Raw genomic sequence first — 19,263 nt, forward strand, 5'->3', positions numbered from 1 at the left:
ACTGACTACACTACAGGAGAAAGGAATTTATCAGGTAAGCATAAATTATGTTTTTCTAAGTCGTCAGACTTTTCATCCGGGGGAGTGGGAACTCCACCCGGAGGTATTTGCCCAGCTGACTCAGCTATGGGGCACTCCAGAGTTGGATCTGATGGCGTCCCGTCAGAATGCCAAACTTCCTTTTTACGGGTCCAGGTCCCGGGGTCCCCAGGCGGTGTTGATAGATGCTCTAGCAGCGCCTTGGTCCTTCAATCTGGCCTATGTGTTTCCACCGTTTCCTCTCCTTCCTCGTCTGGTGTCCAGAATCAAGCAGGAGAGGGTGTCAGTTATTCTAATAGCAACTGCGTGGCCACGCAGGACTTGGTATGCAGACCTAGTGGGCATGTCATCCGTTCCACCATGGACTCTACCAATGAGGCAGGACCTTCTACTTCAAGGACCTTTCAAACATCCAAATCTAATTTCTCTGCGTCTGACTGCTTGGAGATTGAACGTCTAATTTTATCTAAGCGTGGTTTCTCTGAGGCGGTTATCGATACCCTGATTCAGGCTAGAAAGCCTGTCACCAGGAAAATCTACCATAAGATTTGGCGAAAATATCTTTGTTGGTGCGAATCCAAGAGCTACTCATGGAGTAAGATTTGGATTCCCAGTATATTGTCTTTTCTCCAAGATGGATTGGAGAAAGGATTGTCAGCTAGTTCCTTAAAAGGACAGATATCTGCTTTGTCTATTCTTTTACACAAACGTCTGGCGGAGGTTACCAGACGTTCAAGCGTTTACTCAGGCTTTAGTCAGAATCAAGCCTATTTATAGACCTGTGGCTCCGCCATGGAGTCTGAATTTAGTTCTTTCAGTTCTGCAAGGGGTTCCGTTTGAACCTTTACATTCCATAGATATTAAGCTTTTATCTTGGAAAGTTTTGTTTTTGGTAGCTATCTCTTCTGCGCGAAGAGTTTCAGAGTTATCTGCTTTACAGTGTGACTCACCTTACTTGGTGTTCCATGCAGATAAGGTAGTTTTGCGTACCAAACCTGGTTTTCTTCCTAAGGTTTTGTCCAATAAGAATATTAATCAGGAAATTGTTGTTCCTTCTCTGTTTCCTAATCCTTCGTCAAAGAAGGAACGTGTGTTACACAATCTTGATGTGGTTCGTGCTTTAAAGTTCTATTTACAAGCAACTAAGGTTTTCAGACTAACAACTTCTTTGTTTGTTATCTATTCTGGTAAGAGGAGAGGTCAAAAGGCGACTGCTACCTCTCTTTCCTTTTGGCTGAAATGCATCATCTGTTTGGCCTATGAGACTGCTGTTCAGCAGCCTCCTGAAACAATTACTGCTCATTCTACCGGAGCAGTGGTTTCCACATGGGCTTTTAAAAATGAGGCTTCTGTTGAACAGATTTGTAAGGCAGCAACTTGGTCTTCACTGCATACTTTTTCCAAATTTTACAAATTCGATACTTTTGCTTCTTCGGAGGCTATTTTTGGGAGAAAGGTTTTACAAGCAGTGGTGCCTTCCGTTTAAGGTACCTGTCTTGTTCCCTCCTTTCATCCGTGTCCTAAAGCTTTGGTATTGGTATCCCACAAGTAAAGGATGAATCTGTGGACTGGATACACCTTACAAGACAAAACAGAATTTATGCTTACCTGATAAATTACTTTCTCTTGTGGTGTATCCAGTCCACGGCCCGCCCTGGCTATTAAGTCAGGTAGATTTTTTTTTGTTTAAACTACAGTCACCACTGCACCCTATGGTTTCTCCTTTTTCTTCCTAACCTCCTGTCGAATGACTGGGGGGTGGAGCTAGAGGGGGAGCTATATGGACAGCTCTGCTGTGTGCTCTCTTTGCCACTTCCTGTTAGGAAGGAGAATATCCCACAAATAAAGGATGAATCCATGGACTGGATACACCACAAGAGAAAGTAATTTTTCAGGTAAGCATAAATTCTGTTTTTTTCACTTATACATATGATGTGTGGGCTGACGCAGGGAGATGCGGTCTGCTGTCTATGAGCTGGCGTTATGTCAAAAAATAACAGGCTTGGGAGAGAGCAATATTTCATGATTGTTGCACTTTTTTTTAATTTAAAGTGTGTATATGTGAGGGGCACATGGCGTTTTCAACTTTTGAGTTGGGATATCAGACTTGTTTTTCGGCCCATGCGGGCCTCAGTACGGCTGGTGTTACGCCCATGGTGGGTGGGGCCTAATTTCACGCGCTCGGCCGCGCAGTATTCATATGGATCGAGCAGCAAGGTCCTGGGCTCCAGTGGGGCCTAAGTTGTTTTGTACTAGAGGGTGCACAGAGACTTATCATGCTATTTGAGCCGAAGCAGTGTGATCCATTGTGGAACCCCCTCTTACTTTTTGTCCCTCATGTACTGAAAGGGTCTTACAATGTAAAGAACATATTTTCTTTAATGCAAATATGTCTAAGGATGATTCTCAGACTGATGAGAATCAGGGTATGCCGCGACTTTCTCCCCAAGCGTCACAACCTTTAACGCCCACCCAGGATATGGATGCAGTTATGTCATCTATCCTTACAGAGGTTTTATCTAAGTTGCCAGTGTTGCAGGGCAAACGCAGCAGGACAGAGGCTACTCTGATTCCTGCGACTTCTGATGCTTTGATGGCTATTTCCGAGGTACCCTCACAGGGATCTGAATTGGGGGTCAGGGAACTTCTGTCTGAAGGGGAACTTTCCGACTCGGGAAGTGTGTTACCTCAGACGGACTCGGACGTAATGTCCTTCAGATTTAAGCTTGAACACCTCCGCCTGTTACTTCTGGAGGTTTTAGCGACTCTGGATGACTGTGACTCTATTGTGGTACCACCAGAGAAATTGTGTAAGATGGACAAATATTTAGAGGTGCCTGCTTACTCTGATGTTTTTCCGGTTCCTAAGAGAATTTCGGAAATTATTACGCGGGAATGGGAAAGACCGGGTATCCCGTTCTCACCTTCTCCTAATTTTAAGAAGATGTATCCCATAGCTGACACCGTCTGGGACTCTTGGCAAACAGGTGGAGGGAGCTATATCTACCCTGGCTAAGCGTACTACTATTCCTATTGAGGATAGTTGTGCTTTCAAAGACCCTATGGATAAAAAATTGGAGGGTCTTCTAAAGAAGTTATTTATTCATCAGGGTTTTCTGTTGAAACCGACGGCCTGCATTGTGCCAGTCACAACTGCGGCGGCCTTTTGGTTTGACGCCTTAGAAGAGTCTCTTAAGACTGAGACTCCTTTAGAGGAAATTTTAGATAGAATTAAGGCCCTTAAGCTGGCTAATTCTTTTATTACGGACGCCGCCTTTCAGATTGCCAAGTTGGCAGCTAAGAATGCCGGATTTGCCATTTTAACGCGTAGAGCGTTATGGTTAAAGTCTTGGTCTGCTGATGTGTCATCTAAGTCAAATTTGGCTATTCCTTTCAAAGGGAAAACCCTATTCGGGCATGACTTGAAAGAAATCATTGCTGACATTACGGGAGGTAAGGGTCATCTACCTCAGGATAAAGCAGCTAAACTGAAGGGTAAACAAAATAATTTTCGTTCCTTTCGGAACTTCAAAGGAGTCCCCGATTCTTCTTCCGCTAAACAGGAAGGGAATTTTGCTCAAGCCAAGGCCGTCTGGAGACCCAACCAGGCTTGGAGCAAAGGCAAACAACCCAAGAAACCCACTGATGCTCCCAAGACAGCATGAAGGGGCGGCCCCCGATCCGGGACCGGATCTAGTAGGGGGTAGACTTTCTCTCTTTACCCAGGCTTGGGTAAGAGATGTTCAGGACCCCTGGACACTGGAAATCGTGTCCCAAGGGTATCAACTGGAATTAAAAAAATCTCTCCCAAGGGGGAGGTTTCTTCTTTCACGATTGTCTGTAGACCAGATAAAAAGAGATGCGTTCTTACATTGTGTAAAAGACCTCTCTACTATGGGAGTAATTTGTCCTATTCCAATACTGGAACAGGGGCAGGGGTTTTACTCAAATCTTTTCGTGGTTCCCAAAAAAGATGGAACGTTCGGACCCATTTTAGATCTCAAGAGTCTAAACAAGTTTCTCAGAGTCCCATCCTTCAAGATGGAGACTATTCGAACAATTCTACCATTGATCCAGGAGGGTCAATATATGACTACCGTGGACTTGAAGGATGCATACCTTCATATTCCTATCCACAAGGATCATCATCAGTTCTTAAGGTTTGCCTTCCTAGACAAACATTTTTAGTTTGTGGCTCTTCCTTTCGGGTTGGCCACAGCACCCAGGATCTTCACGAAGGTTCTAGGGACCCTTCTGGCGGTTCTCAGGCCGTGGGGTATTGCAGTGGCTCCTTATCTAGACGATATTCTGATCCAGGCGTCGTCTTACCATCTGACAAAGTCTCATACAGACATGGTTCTGTCCTTTCTGAGGACTCACGGGTGGATCTAGAAAAGAGTTCACTAATTCCACAGACAAGGGTTCCCTTCTTGGGAACTCTAATAGATTCCATATCCATGAAAATTTTCTTGACAGAGGTCAGAAAGTTAAAGATTCTGAATACATGCCGAGCCCTTCAGTCCAATCCTCGGCCATCAGTGGCTCAGTGCATGGCGGTAATAGGATTGATGGTGGCGGCAATGGACATCTTTCCATTTGCTCGTTTTCATCTCAGACCGCTACAACTGAGCATGCTCAGCAGTGGAATGGAGATTATGCAAATTTGTCTCCTCAGATAGATCTGGATCAGGAGACAAGAGACTCTCTTCTTTGGTGGTTGTCGCTGGATCATCTGTCCCAAGGGACGTGCTTCCGCAGACCCTCATGGGTGACAGTGACAACGGACGCCAGTCTACTAGGTTGGGGTGCAGTCTGAAATTCCCTGAAGGCTCAGGGTGTCTGGACTCGGTCGAAGTCTCTACTTCCAATCAATATTCTGGAATTGAGAGCAATATTCAATGCGCTTCAGGGTTGGCAACAGTTGGCTTCGGCCAAATTCATCCGTTTTCAGTCGGACAACATCACGACTGTGGCTTACATCAATCATTAGGGAGGAACAAGGAGTTCCTTAGCGATGACGGAAGTATCCAAGATAATTCGGTGGTTGGAGGCTCACTCTTGTTATCTGTCAGCAATCTACATCCCAGGAGTGGACAACTGGGAAGCGGACTTTTTAAGCAGACAGGCGTTTCATCCGGGGGAGTGGGAACTCCATCCGGAGGTCTTTGCCACCCTGATTCTCAGATGGGGCAGACCGGAATTGGATCTGATGGCGTCTAGTCAGAATGCCAAGCTCCCAAGATATGGATCCAGGTCAAGGGATCCTCAGGCCGATCTGATAGATGCCTTGGCAGTGCCTTGGTCGTTCAACCTAGCTTATGTGTTTCCACCGTTTGCTCTCCTTCCCCGGGTGATTGCTCGGATCAAACAGGAGAGGGCTTCAGTAATTCTAATCGCGCCTGCGTGGCCTTGCAGGACTTGGTATTCCGATCTGGTGGACATGTCCTCTCTGCCGCCGCGGAAGCTTCCATTGAGGCAGGACCTTCTCATTCAGAGACCCTTCCAACATCCGAATCTAGTTTCTCTTCAGCTGACTGCTTGGAGAATGAACGCTTGATTTTATCTAAGCGGGGGTTCTCTGATTCGGTCATTGATACTTTGATTCAGGCACGTAAGCCTGTTACTAGAAAGATCTAGCATAAGATATGGCGTAAATATCTTTATTGGTGTGAATCCAAGGGTTATTCATGGAGTAGAGTTAGGATACCCAGGATTCTATCTTTTCTCCAAGAAGGATTGGAGAAAGGGTTATCAGCAAGTTCCTTAAAGGGACAAATCTCTGCTTTGTCGATTTTACTACACAAACATTTGGCAGATGTTCCAGACGTTCAGTCTTTTTGTCAGGCTCTGACCAGAATCAAGCCTGTGTTTAGACCAATTGCTCCACACTGGAGTTTGAATTTAGTTCTTAATGTTCTTCAAGGAGTTCCGTTTGAACCCATGCATTCCATAGATATTAAGTTGTTATCTTGGAAGGTTTTATTTTTGGTTGCTATTTCTTCTGCTCGTAGAGTTTCTGAGCTTTCAGCGTTACAATGTGACTCATCTTATCTTATTTTCCATTCTGATAAGGTGGTTTTACGTACCAAACCTGGTTTCCTTCCTAAGGTTGTTTCAAATAAGAATATTAATCAGGAAATTGTTGTTCCTTCATTATGTCCTAATCCTTCTTCTAAGATGGAGCGTCTGTTGCATAACTTGGACGTGGTCCGTGCCCTGAAGTTTTACTTGCAGGCGACTAAGGAATTTCGTCAATCATCTTCATTATTTGTTGTTTTTTCTGGAAAGCGTAGGGGCCAGAAAGCTATCATCCGTCTGGCATATGAGACTGCTGGACAGCAGACTCCTGAAAGGGCTGTGGCTTCCTCATGGGCATTTAAAAACGATGCTTCTGTTAAACAGATTTGCAAGGCTGCAACTTGGTCGTCTCTTCACACTTTTTCCAAATTTTAAAAATGTGATAATTTTGCTTCTTCTTAGGCTGTGGGAGAAAGGTTCTTCAAGCAGTGGTGCCTTCCGTTTAGGTTCCTGTCTTGTCCCTCCCTTTCATCCATGTCCTATAGCTTTGTTATTGTATCCCATAAGTAAGGATGAAATTCGTGGACTCGTCATATCTTGTAAAAGAAAAGGAAATTTATGCTTACCTGATAAATTTATTTATTTTATGATATGACGAGTCCAAGGCCCCCCCTGTCATTTCTAAGACAGGTATTTACTTGTTTTTTGTTACACTTCAGTCACCTCTGCACCTTTGGCTTTTCCTTTCTCTTCCTAACTTCGGTCGAATGACTGGAGTGGGAGGGAAGGGAGGAGCTATATATACACAGCTCTGCTGTGGTGCTCTTTGCCACTTCCTGCTGACCAGGAGGCGTAATCCCATAAGTAAGGATGAAATCCGTGGACTCGTCATATCGTAAAAGAAATAAATTTATCAGGTAAGCATAAATTTCCTTTTTTTTAGAACAAGAAGCATTAGGTTGTAGGCACTTAAACCTGGTTGTTACAAATGTGGTAGTTGTGTTACTTGATATGCTTACATTTAAAGACTAGAAACTAGAATATTTTTTACACCAATAACACCTTCTTTAAAATAGAGAATATAGACATTTGAGAATTTGAAAAGCTAAATGGAGAATGAAAATGTTTTGGGGGCACAGTTTAAAAATAATTTTGTTGAGAAAAAGGTTAAAGGGGCACTAAACAATATCCATTTCAGTATGAACCTCTTAAGTGTCCTGCAATTACATTCTTTAATTACCCCATCTCAGGTTATTTACCATAACCAGTGGCCGCCCAAATTGCAAAATATGTTTCCTTCAAGCCAATCAGAAGCCGTACTGCAAACCTTTTTATTGTTAAAAACTATTTAAATCCTCACACAAGATGTTATGTGTATGTACTGTATAAGTGGGCGTGAACTGCTTAGGCAAGAGTGAATTGCTTTATTGTAATTATGAACATTGTTATTTTGGGACTATTCTTATATACTCTTAACAACTCTCTCTTTTTTTCTATTTATACTAGGAATCCGTTGTAAAGCATGTAGAAAAAGAAGAAGAAATTCCTAAAGATAATGATGAATCCACTGAAACCACATCAGATACAACCACACAACATAAGAATCATCTCTTTGACTTAAATTGTAAAATATGTACAGGTAAATAACAGATCATCAACCTCCACTAGGATGCTCCCTATTTATTTCAGATATTGTTTTAAAGCAAGTTAGATTTACTTTATAATACCTTTTTCTTTCTAATGGCAGTTCATTCATAACCTATGGGAAATACTTCACCTGGCCACCAGGAGGAAGCAAAGACACTCCACACAGAGCATTGAAATATCCCTCCCACTTCCCCTACCCTCCCAGTAGTTCTTTGCCTCATTTCATGGAAGTAGGCAGAGAGAGGTGCTCTGCTGAAGTTTCTGATTTAATGCTCTCAGTGGATCGTTTCCTGCAAGAGAGAGCAGGGGAGTTGTTGATAGCCATGTAATGCTCTTAATAGAGTTTTGGTATGAACTAGCTGGATGTCGCAGGGAAGTTCATATGCTTCTTCCAGTATAACCATGCTATCCTCCCTTTCAGGCAAATGGTATTAGTTACACTGATTTTCCTTTGTGTTAGAGGACTCTGCAGAAAAACAAGCAGATGGGTAAGTCCTGACATTTATTACTCTATCCTTTCTAATGGTTTGTTGCCTAATAGAGACTGGATTTATTTAATCAGATTGCCAACAAACCAGGAAGGGGTTTCTCATAGACCCCAGGGACACTGAGTGTATGGTGTAAATACCTTCATTGGTGTGATTCAAAGGGTTCCTCGCATTTTGGCTTTTCTTTAGGAGAGCCTGGAGAAGGGTTTGTCAGTCAGTACTTCGGTCACATTTCTGCACTGTCTATTCTTCTGCATAAACGTCTGTGAGTTCTGCCAGATGTTCAGTCTTTTGTTCAGGCCTTGGTCAGAATCAGGCCTGTGTTTTTAAATCTGTTGCTCCCCCTTGGAGCCTTAAAGGGACAGTCTAGGCCAAAATAAACTTTCATGATTCAGATAGAGTATGTAATTTTAAACAATTTTCCAATTTACTTGTATCACCAATTTTGCTTTGTTCTCTTGGTATTCTTAGTTGAAAGCTTAACCTAGGAGGTTCATATGCTAATTTCTTAGACTTTGAAGCCCACCTCTTTCAGATTGCATTTTAACAGTTTTTCACCACTAGAGGGTGTTAGTTCACGTATTTCATATAGATAACACTGTGCTTGTGCACGAGAAGTTATCTGGGAGCCAGCACTGATTGGCTAGACTGCAAGTCTGTCAAAAGAACTGAAAAAAGGGGCAGTTTGCAGAGGCTTAGATACAAGATAATCACAGAGGTTAAAAGTATATTATTATAACTCTGTTGGTTATGCAAAACTGGGAAATGGGTAAGAAAGGGATTATCTATCTTTTAAAACAATAGAAATTCTGGTGTAGACTGTCCCTTTAACCTTGTTCTTAGAGTTTTGCAGCAGGCTCCGTTTGAGCTGATGCATTCTGTTAATATTAAATTACTATCTTGGACGGTTTTGTTTCTTCTTGCTATTTTTTCTGCTCACAGAGTTTCCGAACTTTCGGCTTACCTTATTTTTCATGCTGATAAGGTGGTCCTTCGTACTAAGCTGCGGTTTCTCCCTAAGGTAGTGTCGGATCGCAATATTAATCAGGAAATTGTGGTCCCTTCTTTTTGTCCTAACCCTTCTTCCCAGAAGTAACGTCTTTTGCATAACTTGGATGTTGTGCGTGCTAGGGATTTTCGGCAGTCTTCTGCCCTGTTTGTTGTTTTTTCTGGTAAACGTAGGGGTCAGAAGGCCACTTCTACTTCTCTTTCTCTCTGGTTAAGTGTTTTCCATTTAGCTTATGAGACAGCTGGACAGCAGCCTCCTGAGAGAATTGCGGCTCATTCCACTAGAGCTGTTTCATCTTCATGGGCTTTCAAAAATGAAGCTTCTGTGGAGCAAATCTGCAAGGCGGCCACTTGGTCCTCCATATTTTTACAAATTCTACAAATTTGATACTTTTGCCTCAGCTGACGCTTCTTTTGGAAGAAAAGTTCTTCAAGCGGTGGTGCCTTCAGTTTAGGTCCGCCTGTCTTCTTCTCCCTCCCTATTTATTCTGTGTCCTCTAGCTTGGGTATTGGTGTCCACTAGTAATTAGAATGTTTTGTGGACTCTCCATGCCATAGAAAAGAAAACAAAATTTAGGCTTACCTGATAAATTTATTTATTTATTTCCGGGCATGGAGAGTCTACTACTTTTATGTACAGTCCTCAGGCACCTCTATACCCTTGTGTTATCTTCTTTTTCCGTTTCCCTTCGGCCGAATGACTGGGGCCTATGGGTAAGGGAAGTGATACTTAACAGCTCTGTTGGGGTTCTCTTTGCCTCCTCCTGCCGGCCAGGAGTGAATATATCACTAGCAATTAGAATGTTTTGTGGACTCTCCATGCCCGGAAAAAATACATTTATCAGGTAAGCATAAATTTAGTTTTTTAAAGATTAACAATTTTAGTGTAGACTTTCCCTTTAAGATACTTACTTAAAAAGGTGATTGATACTCTGGTTCAGGCATGCAAGTCCGTTACCAGACATATTTACCATAAGGTTTAGAGGGCTTATCTGTCTTGGTCTGTGGAACGTGGGTTTCCTTGGCACAAGGTGAAGACTCCACGTATTCTTCAGTTTCTTCAAGATGGTTTGGAGAAGGGCCTGTCTGCTAGTTCTCTTAAAGGTCAGCTTTCTGCTCTTTCTGTTTTGTTGCATAAGAGTTTGGCTCATTTGCCAGATGTTCAAGCTCATGCTAGAATTAGACCTATTTCTCCTCCATGGAGCCTTAAAGTGAAGGTTAAGTTTAGTGGTTTTGTCGCCTGTAATATATTATATAAGTCCTAAATAACATGATCGCTATTTTTTTTTTTTAATATAAGTATATAGATTATAGTGTTATAAACATGTTATATTTACTCTCCCGGCCGTTTGTTGCTCCTCCCTCCATTGATTTCCGGATTATTCATTACATTACGTACAGAGCAGTCCCACCCGCTCTGTACGTCATTCAAAAGCTCGTTCACGTTTTCATGAGCAATTGCGCATACGCACCACTCGCCGTAATTTGTATTTGCGCCTGCGTGACCTATAGCCGGAGGAATCGAGGAAAGCGCATGCGCAAAACTAGAACGCGCTTTGAGCCTAACACATAGGAAGTAAATACAACGCATGCGCATTTGTTAGAGTTTTGCGGTGACGTAATTTGACGGCCGCCTAACGGCCAGTGTCTCTATTGGCTTAGAAAAAAACGTGACCAGGATAAGGAAAAAATAAATAAAAAAACGGGCTGTTTAAACAGTCTGATGAATCGGATAAAGAAGAGGTAATAAATACATTAATATAGCGAAACGAAAATTTTGATGAATTAAACTCACATTTATTTGGATACTATTTACAGGGAAAGAAGTTTAATAACTAAAACTTTACCTTCACTTTAATCTTGGTCTTAGAGTTCTTCAACATGCTCTGTTTGAGCCTATGCATTCTTCTGATATTAAGTTACTATCTTGGAAAGTGTTATTTCTATTAGCCATTTCCTCTGTTTGTTGAGTTTCGGAATAGTCTGCCCTCCAGTGTTGTCCACCTTATTTGGTATTCCATTTGTATAAGGCTGTACTTCGGACAAAGAAGGTTTTTTTAACCTAGTCAAATTTGCAAGGCAGTTACTTGGTCTTCTTTATATACCTTTACCAAATTCTACAAGACCTGTCCATTTTTTGCTAGTCTTTTATTATATTTTTTTTCTTGTTCTTGTCCTTTCCTACCTTTCTTTTTTTCTTGCTATACATCAGACTATTTTATCAGTGAGATATGAGAGTTTTTAAGTGCTTTTGTGAATATTTGCCTCCAGGAGTAATGGTTTGTGAAATCTCACTACCATGAAATATATTAATTTATCAGGTAAACATAAATGATATATGTGAGTACAGTGTCCCTTTAGTGTTGTTAGACCCCTTGTATATTAAGAAGTTTTCAGTGATATTACTTGATGTCCAAAGCTCTAAAGTTCTTCGCTGAGATGAGATAATCTAAGAAGTCTCATCAGTACAGTGAGTTATGTCAAAAATCTTTAGAAACTCAAACTTTGAGAGGCATTTATCTCAATATACAGGGTTCTGCATAAGGAGAAGCTCCTATATTACATTATTTTGTGTGATTTTTTATCCATAGCAGTTTTTGATCATCAGACCCTTAAAGGGATAATGAACCCAATTTGGTTTCATGATTCAGCTACAGCATGCAATTTTAAGCAACTTATCATTTTTTGAACGATCTCTTGGTATCTTTAATTGAAAAGGCAGGAATGTAAGCTTACGAGCTGTCCCAACTTTGGTTCAGCACCTAGGTACAGCTTGCTGATTGGTGGCTAAATGTACCCACCAATCAATAAAGATACCAAGAGAACAAAGATAAATTCATTATAGAAGTGAATTAGAAAGTTGCTTAACATGTAATGCCCTATCTGAATCTCGAAAGAAAACATTTAGATTTCAGTATCCCTTTAAAGGGACAGTCTACACCAGAATTTTTATTGTTTTAAAAGATAGATAATCCCTTTATTACCCATTTCCCATTTTTGCATAACCAACACAGTTATAATAATATACTTTTAACCTCTGTCATTATCTTGTATCTAAGCCTCTGCAAACTGCCCCTTTTTTCAGTTCTTTTGACAGACTTGCAGTCTAGCCAATCAGTGTTGGCTCCCAGATAACTTCTCGTGCACGAGCACAGTGTTATCTATATGAAATACGTGAACTAACACCCTCTAGTGGTGAAAAACTGTTAAAATGCAATTTGAAAGAGGTGGGCTTCAAGGTCTAAGAAATTAGCATATGAACCTCCTAGGTTAAGCTTTCAACTAAGAATGCCAAGAGAACAAAGCAAAATTGGTGATAAAAGTAAATTGGAAAATTGTTTAAAATTACATGCTCTATCGGAAACATGAAAGTAAATTTTGGCCTAGACTGTCTCTTTAAGCTTTCTGTCTTACCATCAATTTCCAGATAATCTGTTAAATGTTATGCAAGGCAGTTACTTGGTCTTCTTTAAATACGGTTACTCTACTTTAGCTTGTTTTCTTCTTCACAAGCAGAATTTAGTAGTGATATTTTGAAGTACATTCTCAGATGTTGTCGAGGAGATGTATAACGAGCGATAACTCCATATAAATATCTTTAGTACTGTTTCTTCAGTTACTCCATAAGAAGGCTTGCAAACAAAATTTGCAGACAATACACCAGGAAAGGGAGGTGTATGTGTAGATAGAAGAGAAGAAAGATAGCTTGAAAACGTTTGGGAGATGTCTACCTATTTCAAAATGATACAAGACTGTGTAAATAAATGGCTTTGAATATGAACAAAAATATTTATTGTTAGTATAATCTTGTTCGTTGTATCACAAGTGTTTTGTTTCTTACACTACACTGGTTGCTAAACATTTTAAGTAGTTATTTAGTATATTGTTTGTATCTGACATTTTTATTTTAATGTTATTTTAAGGCCGAATTGCTCCTCCTGCTGAAGACCTTTCTCCTAAAAAAGTGAAAATATTCCCAGGATTAATACATAAACAATCGGATACTGATGTTGATAACACCTCCGATGAACATTGTTCATCTACTATTTTGCAAATGGACCTTTTAGAGGCGGAGAGACCAGTATCACCTAAGGATGAATTTTCTTCCCCTTCAAGGTAGCTATGGATTGTAATCAAACATTCAAAATAATTAGAAATTAATGTTTAATACTTAAGTTAACATCCATTGAAATAACAAATTGTCTCATGACCTGAAATATTGAGGTTTCTGTTGACATCTATGTAACCAAAATTTGTCATGCACCATGACACAAAGATGGCCACTGTGGTTAAACCAAGTAATATAAAATTAGAAACTGATGTTTTTGCAATCATTATTGATATCAGACTGTAATATATATATATTTTTTACTAATTCCTGGAATTATTGTATTCAATAAATGCAAAGAGAGAAATAGTTTTTTTTTATTTTGGGGAATAAAAGTAAGGAAACCACAATTTGGTGGAGAACAACTTCAGAATTTCTGATATTGTGACCCCGTTAACTTCTTCTCCCATAGACTTCAATAGAAAAAAAAGGAAAAGCTCAACACATTGCATCACATGCTAACTGGACACCCTATTAGACCAACTGTGCTAAAGCCGAAAGTAGTGAATATTTCTTTCATGTAATTGGCAAGAGTCCATGAGCTAGTGACGTATGGGATATACAATCCTACCAGGAGGGGCAAAGTTTCCCAAACCTCAAAATGCCTATAAATACACCCCTCACCTCACCCACAATTCAGTTTTACAAACTTTGGAGGTGGTGAAGTAAGTTTGTGCTACGATTTCTACGTTGATATGCGCTTCTCAGCATTTTTGAAGCCTGTTTCCTCTCAGAGTACAGTGAATGTCAGAGGGATGTGAAGAGAGTATCACCTATTGAATGCAATGGTTTGCCTCACGGGGATCTATTTCACAGGTTCTCTGTTATTGGTCATAGAGATTCATCTCCTACCTCCCTTTGTCAGATCGACGATGTACTCTCATATTCCATTACCTCTACTGATAACTGTTTCAGTACTGGTTTGGCTATCTGCTATATGTGGATGGGTGTCTTCAGGTAAGTATGTTTTCATTACTTTAGACACTCTCAGCTATGGTTTGGCACTTTATGTATTTATATAAATATATGTATTGTACTTATATTTCCTTTTGCAGACTGTCAGTTTCATATCTGGGAAATGCATTTTTTAGAAATGTATTTCTTACCTGGGGTGTAGTCTTTTTTCAATTGACTGTCATTTTTCAAATTCGTGGGCAGAATTAGGCTTGCGAGGGCGCAAAATGCTAAAGTTTATTGCGTCATTCTTGGCGCAAGATTTTTTTTGGCATGAAGTTACATTCCTTGACGCAATTCGCCATTTCCGGCGTCTTAGTTGATGCCGGGTCCTTTCATAAGGTTACGTCATCTTTGACGCAAGTGTTTCGTTTCCAGACGTTTTTGGCGCCAAAAAATATTTTTCTGTTTGTTGTGTGTCATACTTGGCGCCAAATATTTTCATTATTTTAGACCCCATTCCGTTTTGCCTCTTGCTTTTTTTCTATGTCAAAGGGCTATTCTGTTTGCATTTTTTCCCATTCCTGAAACTGCCATATAAGGAAATTGATAATTTTGCTTTATATGTTGTTTTTTTCTCTTACATTTGCAAGATGTCTCAATCTGATCCTGTTTTAGAATTCACTGTTGGATCCCTGCGGCCTGATAACAGTTCTGCCAAAGTTAAGTGCATTTGTTGTAAACTTGTGGTGATTATTTCTCCAGCTGTGGTTTGTAATAGTTGTCATGATAAACTTTTACATGCAGAGAATGTATCCATCAGTAGTTCATTACCTGTTGATGTTCCCTCAACATCTAATGCACAAGATATACCTGTAAATTTAAAATAATTTTATTTCTGATTCTATTCAGAAGGCTTTGTCTGCCATTCCGCCTTCTAATAAACGTAAAAAGTCTTTTAAAATTTCTCATAAGGTTGATGAAATTTCAAATGACCAGCAACATACTGAATTATCCTTCTCTGATGAGGATCTATCTGATTCAGAAGTTCCTGCCTCAGATATTGACACTGATAAATCCTCTTATTTATTTAAATTGTAGTATATTCGTTCTTTGTTAAAAGAAGTGTTGATTACATTGGATATGTCCTCTTGATATTAAAACTAGTAAAGGTTTAAATTCTGTTTATAAACCTCCTGTGGTTATTCCAGAGGTTTTTCCAGTTCCTGATGCTATTTCTGATATGATTTCTAAAGAATGGAATAGGCCTGGTACTTCTTTTTCTTCTATAAAGTACGATGAGTCCACGGATTCATCCTTTACTTGTGGGATATTATCCTCCTGCTAACAGGAAGTTAGCAGGAGGATAATATTTCTGATATGATTTCTAAGGATTGGAATATTGGAATATTTCTGATATGATTTCTAAGGAATGGAATAAGCCTGGTACTTCTTTTATTCCTTCTTCAAGGTTTAAAAAATTGTTTCCTTTGCCAGAAGTTAGATTGGAGTTTTGGGAAAAGATCCCCAAAGTTGATGGGGCTATCTCTACTCTTGCTAAACGTACTACTATTCCTATGGAAGATAGTGCTTCTTTTAAAGATCATTTAGATAGGAAACTTGAATCTTATCTAAGGAAAGCTTATTTATATTCAGGTCATCTTCTTAGGCCTGCAATTTCTTTGGCTGATGTTGCAGCTGCTTCAACTTTTTGGTTGGATACTTTAGCGCAGTATTGGATCATGATTGGTCTAGCATTGTTAAGTTGATTCAACATGCTAATAATGTCATTTGTGATGCCATTTTTGATATTATCAAAATTGATGTTAAATCTATGTCTTTAGCTATTTTAGCTAGAAGAGCTTTGTGGCTCAAATCTTGGAATGCTGAAAAGACTTCTAAGTCCAGATTACTATCTCTTTCTTTCCAAGGTAATAAATGATTTGGTTCTCAGTTGGATTCAATAATTTCAACTGTTACTGGGAGGGGGGGGTGGAGTTTTTTTGCCTCAGGATAAAAAATCTAAGGTTAAATCTAAAGCTTTTAACCATTTTTGTTCCTTTCGACAAAATAAGGAACAGAAACCTAATCCTTCCCCCAAGGAATCTGCTTCCAATTGGAAGCCTTCTTCAAATTGGAATAAATCCAAGCCATTTAAGAGATCAAAACCAGCCCCCAAGTCCGCATGAAGGTGCGGCCCTCATTCCAGCTCAGCTGGTAGGGGGCAGATTAAAATTTTTCAAAGATGTTTGGATCAATTCGGTCCAAAATCATTGGATTCAGAGTATTGTCTCTCAGGGGTACAGAATAGGATTCTGAGTAAGACCGCCTGTGAGAAGATTTTTTCTCTCACGCATTCCGGTAAACCCAGTAAAGGCTCAGGCTTTTCTGAAGTGTTTTTCAGACATGGAGTTGTCAAAGGTAATCATGCCAGTTCCGTTTCAGGAACAGGGTCTGGGGTTTTATTCAAATCTATTCATTGTCCCAAAGAAAGAAAATTAATTCAGATCAGTTTTGAATCTAAAGATTTTGAATCGATATGTAAGAGTACCAACTTTCAAAATGGTGACTATAAGGACTATTCTGCCTTTTGTTCATCAAGGGCATTATTTGTCCACAATAGACTTACAGGATGCATATCTTCATATTCCGATTCATCCAGATCACTATCAGTTCCTGAGGTTCTCTTTTCTAGACAAGCATTACCAATTTGTTGCTCTTCCTTTTGGCCTAGCGACAGCTCCAAGAATCTTTTCAAAGGTTCTAGGTGCCCTACTCTCTGTAATCAGAGAGCGGGGTTTTGTGGTATTTCCTTATTTGGACGATATCTTGGTACTCGCTCAGTCTTTACGTTCTGCAGAATTTCACACAAATCAACTAGTGTTGTTTCTTCGAAGACATGGTTGGAGGATCAATTTACCAAAAAGTTCTTTGATTCCTCAGACAAGGGTAACATTTTTAGGTTTCCTTCCAGATAGATTCAGTGTCCATGACTTTGTCTCTAACAGACAAGAGACGTTTGAAATTGGTTGCAGCCTGTCGGAACCTTCAGTCTCCGTCATTTCCTTCAGTAGCTATGTGCATGGAAGTTTTAGGTCTCATGACTGCAGCATCGGACGCGATCCCTTTTGCTCGTTTTCATATGAGACCTCTCCAGCTTTGTATGCTGAACCAATGGTGCAGGGATTATACAAGGATATCACAAAAAATATCCTTAAATCCCAATGTTCGACTTTCTCTGACTTGGTGGTTAGATCACCATCGTATAATTCTAGGGGCCTCTTTCGTTCGTCCAACCTGGACTGTGATCACAACAGATGCGAGTCTTTCAGGTTGGGGAGCTGTTTGGGGATCTCTGACAGCACAAGGAGTTTGGATATCTCAAGAGGCGAGATTACCAATCAATATTTTGGAAGTCCGTGCGATTCTCAGGGCTCTTCAATTTTGGCCTCTGTTGAAGAGAGAACCGTTCATTTGTTTTCAGACAGACAACATCACAACTGTGGCATATGTCAATCATCAGGGTGGGACTCACAGTCCTCAAGCTATGAAAGAAGTATCTTGGATACTTGTTTGGGGGAATCCAGCACCTGTCTAATTTCTGCTGTTCATATCCCAGGTATAGGCAATTGGGAAGCGGATTACCTCAGTCGTCAGACTTTACAGCCGGGAGAACGGTATCTCCACCCAGATGTGTTTTCTCAAATTTTTCAGATGTGCGGGCTTCCAGAAATAGATCTGATGGCATCTCATCGAAACAAAAAAACTTCCCACGTACCTGTCCAGGTCCAGTGATCCTCAGGCGGAAGCAGTGGATGCATTGACACTTCTTTGGTGTAATCAACCTGCTTATATTTTCCCGCTTCTAGTTCTTCCAAGAGTGTTCTCCAAGATCATCGTAGAGCAATCGTTTGTGCTGCTGGTAGCTCCAGCATGGCCTCACAGGTTTTGGTATGCGGATCTTGTTCGGATGTCCAGTTGCCAACCTTGGACACTTCCACTAAGGTCAGACCTTCTATCTTAAGGTCCTTTTTTTCCATCAGGATCTCAAATCATTAAGTTTGAAGGCATGGAGATTGAACGCTTAGTTATAGAGGTTTCTCTGACTCAGTGATTAATACTATGTTGCAGGGTTGTAAATCTGTTTCTTTAAAGATTTAACGGACATTATACACTCATTTTTTCTTTGCATAAATATTTTGTAGATCGGGGGCGGAGCTAGCATTGGAGCCGAGAGGTCGCATCTTTCTTCAGCTCTCTAAGAGAACTTTATTTAATTCTGTTTATATGACCCCTTGGCCCCACAAACTTGCCTAATTTGAGTACTAATAACTTCAAAGAATAATTTTGTATGAGACTTGACCGTTACTGAAGATTTGGAGTCAGTTAACAGCCAAAATTACCAGTGAGGCCTGGAATAAGAACCACGCTACAGCGGCCATCTTTTCACAGACCCACGAGCAGTATAGCGTGCATGCGATCTGTGACAGGGACAGCATAGAAATCTCCAACTAATATACCGAAGAAGCGGCAACTGCAGTATACAGGTTAAGCCCACTCTATCCTAGATTGCTAGCAGGCCAAGCCAAGTATCTATACCTCATAGATCATAACTATTAGCGGTTAGCTGGGTATATCCTACTTTTACCTTCAAGCACAGTCTCCAGAATACGCACAATTTAGTACTTTGAGCTGTAAGTTTTCATTACTTAGCTCTCAAGTATACCCATAACATTATTATGACCCTATTTGCACTTTAGCTAGCCCGCATAAAGCCGCACACATCTCCAGCTTCCCTCATAATTACAGGTTGATTGCTCCTCACTCACTATTACCCTCTATACCCCCTCCTAAGTAATATATACAATATTTCAGGACATGCTCACACTTCCTTCGCCTCTTCCACCACTCACACTAGTACATCCATAATACTATAGGTTAGAAAGACTATGCGCTGAGGTAATTGGAGTATCTATACCTTTCTAGGGAAATGTATCTCTTTAAGCCTTCTTGCCCATATCCTTTCATACTCCTCCCCAACTTAAGTGGCCTATCCATACA

The 19,263-nt window shown here is 40.4% G+C and overlaps 1 protein-coding gene across 4 annotated transcripts in view; it reads left to right on the plus strand.

Annotated features, from left to right (window-relative positions):
* PHF3 (PHD finger protein 3) overlaps positions 1-19,263 on the plus strand; it is a 588,626-nt gene that overhangs the window by 431,079 nt on the left and 138,284 nt on the right. For all 4 annotated transcript variants that reach the window (XM_053710410.1, XM_053710412.1, XM_053710411.1 and 1 more), the window contains 2 exons: positions 7,564-7,696; positions 13,124-13,316. In XM_053710410.1, coding sequence (XP_053566385.1) covers positions 7,564-7,696; positions 13,124-13,316 — 326 coding nt within the window. The remainder of the gene's footprint in view (positions 1-7,563; positions 7,697-13,123; positions 13,317-19,263) is intronic.

The sequence above is a fragment of the Bombina bombina genome, chromosome 4 (assembly GCF_027579735.1).
Source record: "Bombina bombina isolate aBomBom1 chromosome 4, aBomBom1.pri, whole genome shotgun sequence".
NCBI classification, from domain to species: Eukaryota; Metazoa; Chordata; class Amphibia; order Anura; family Bombinatoridae; genus Bombina; species Bombina bombina.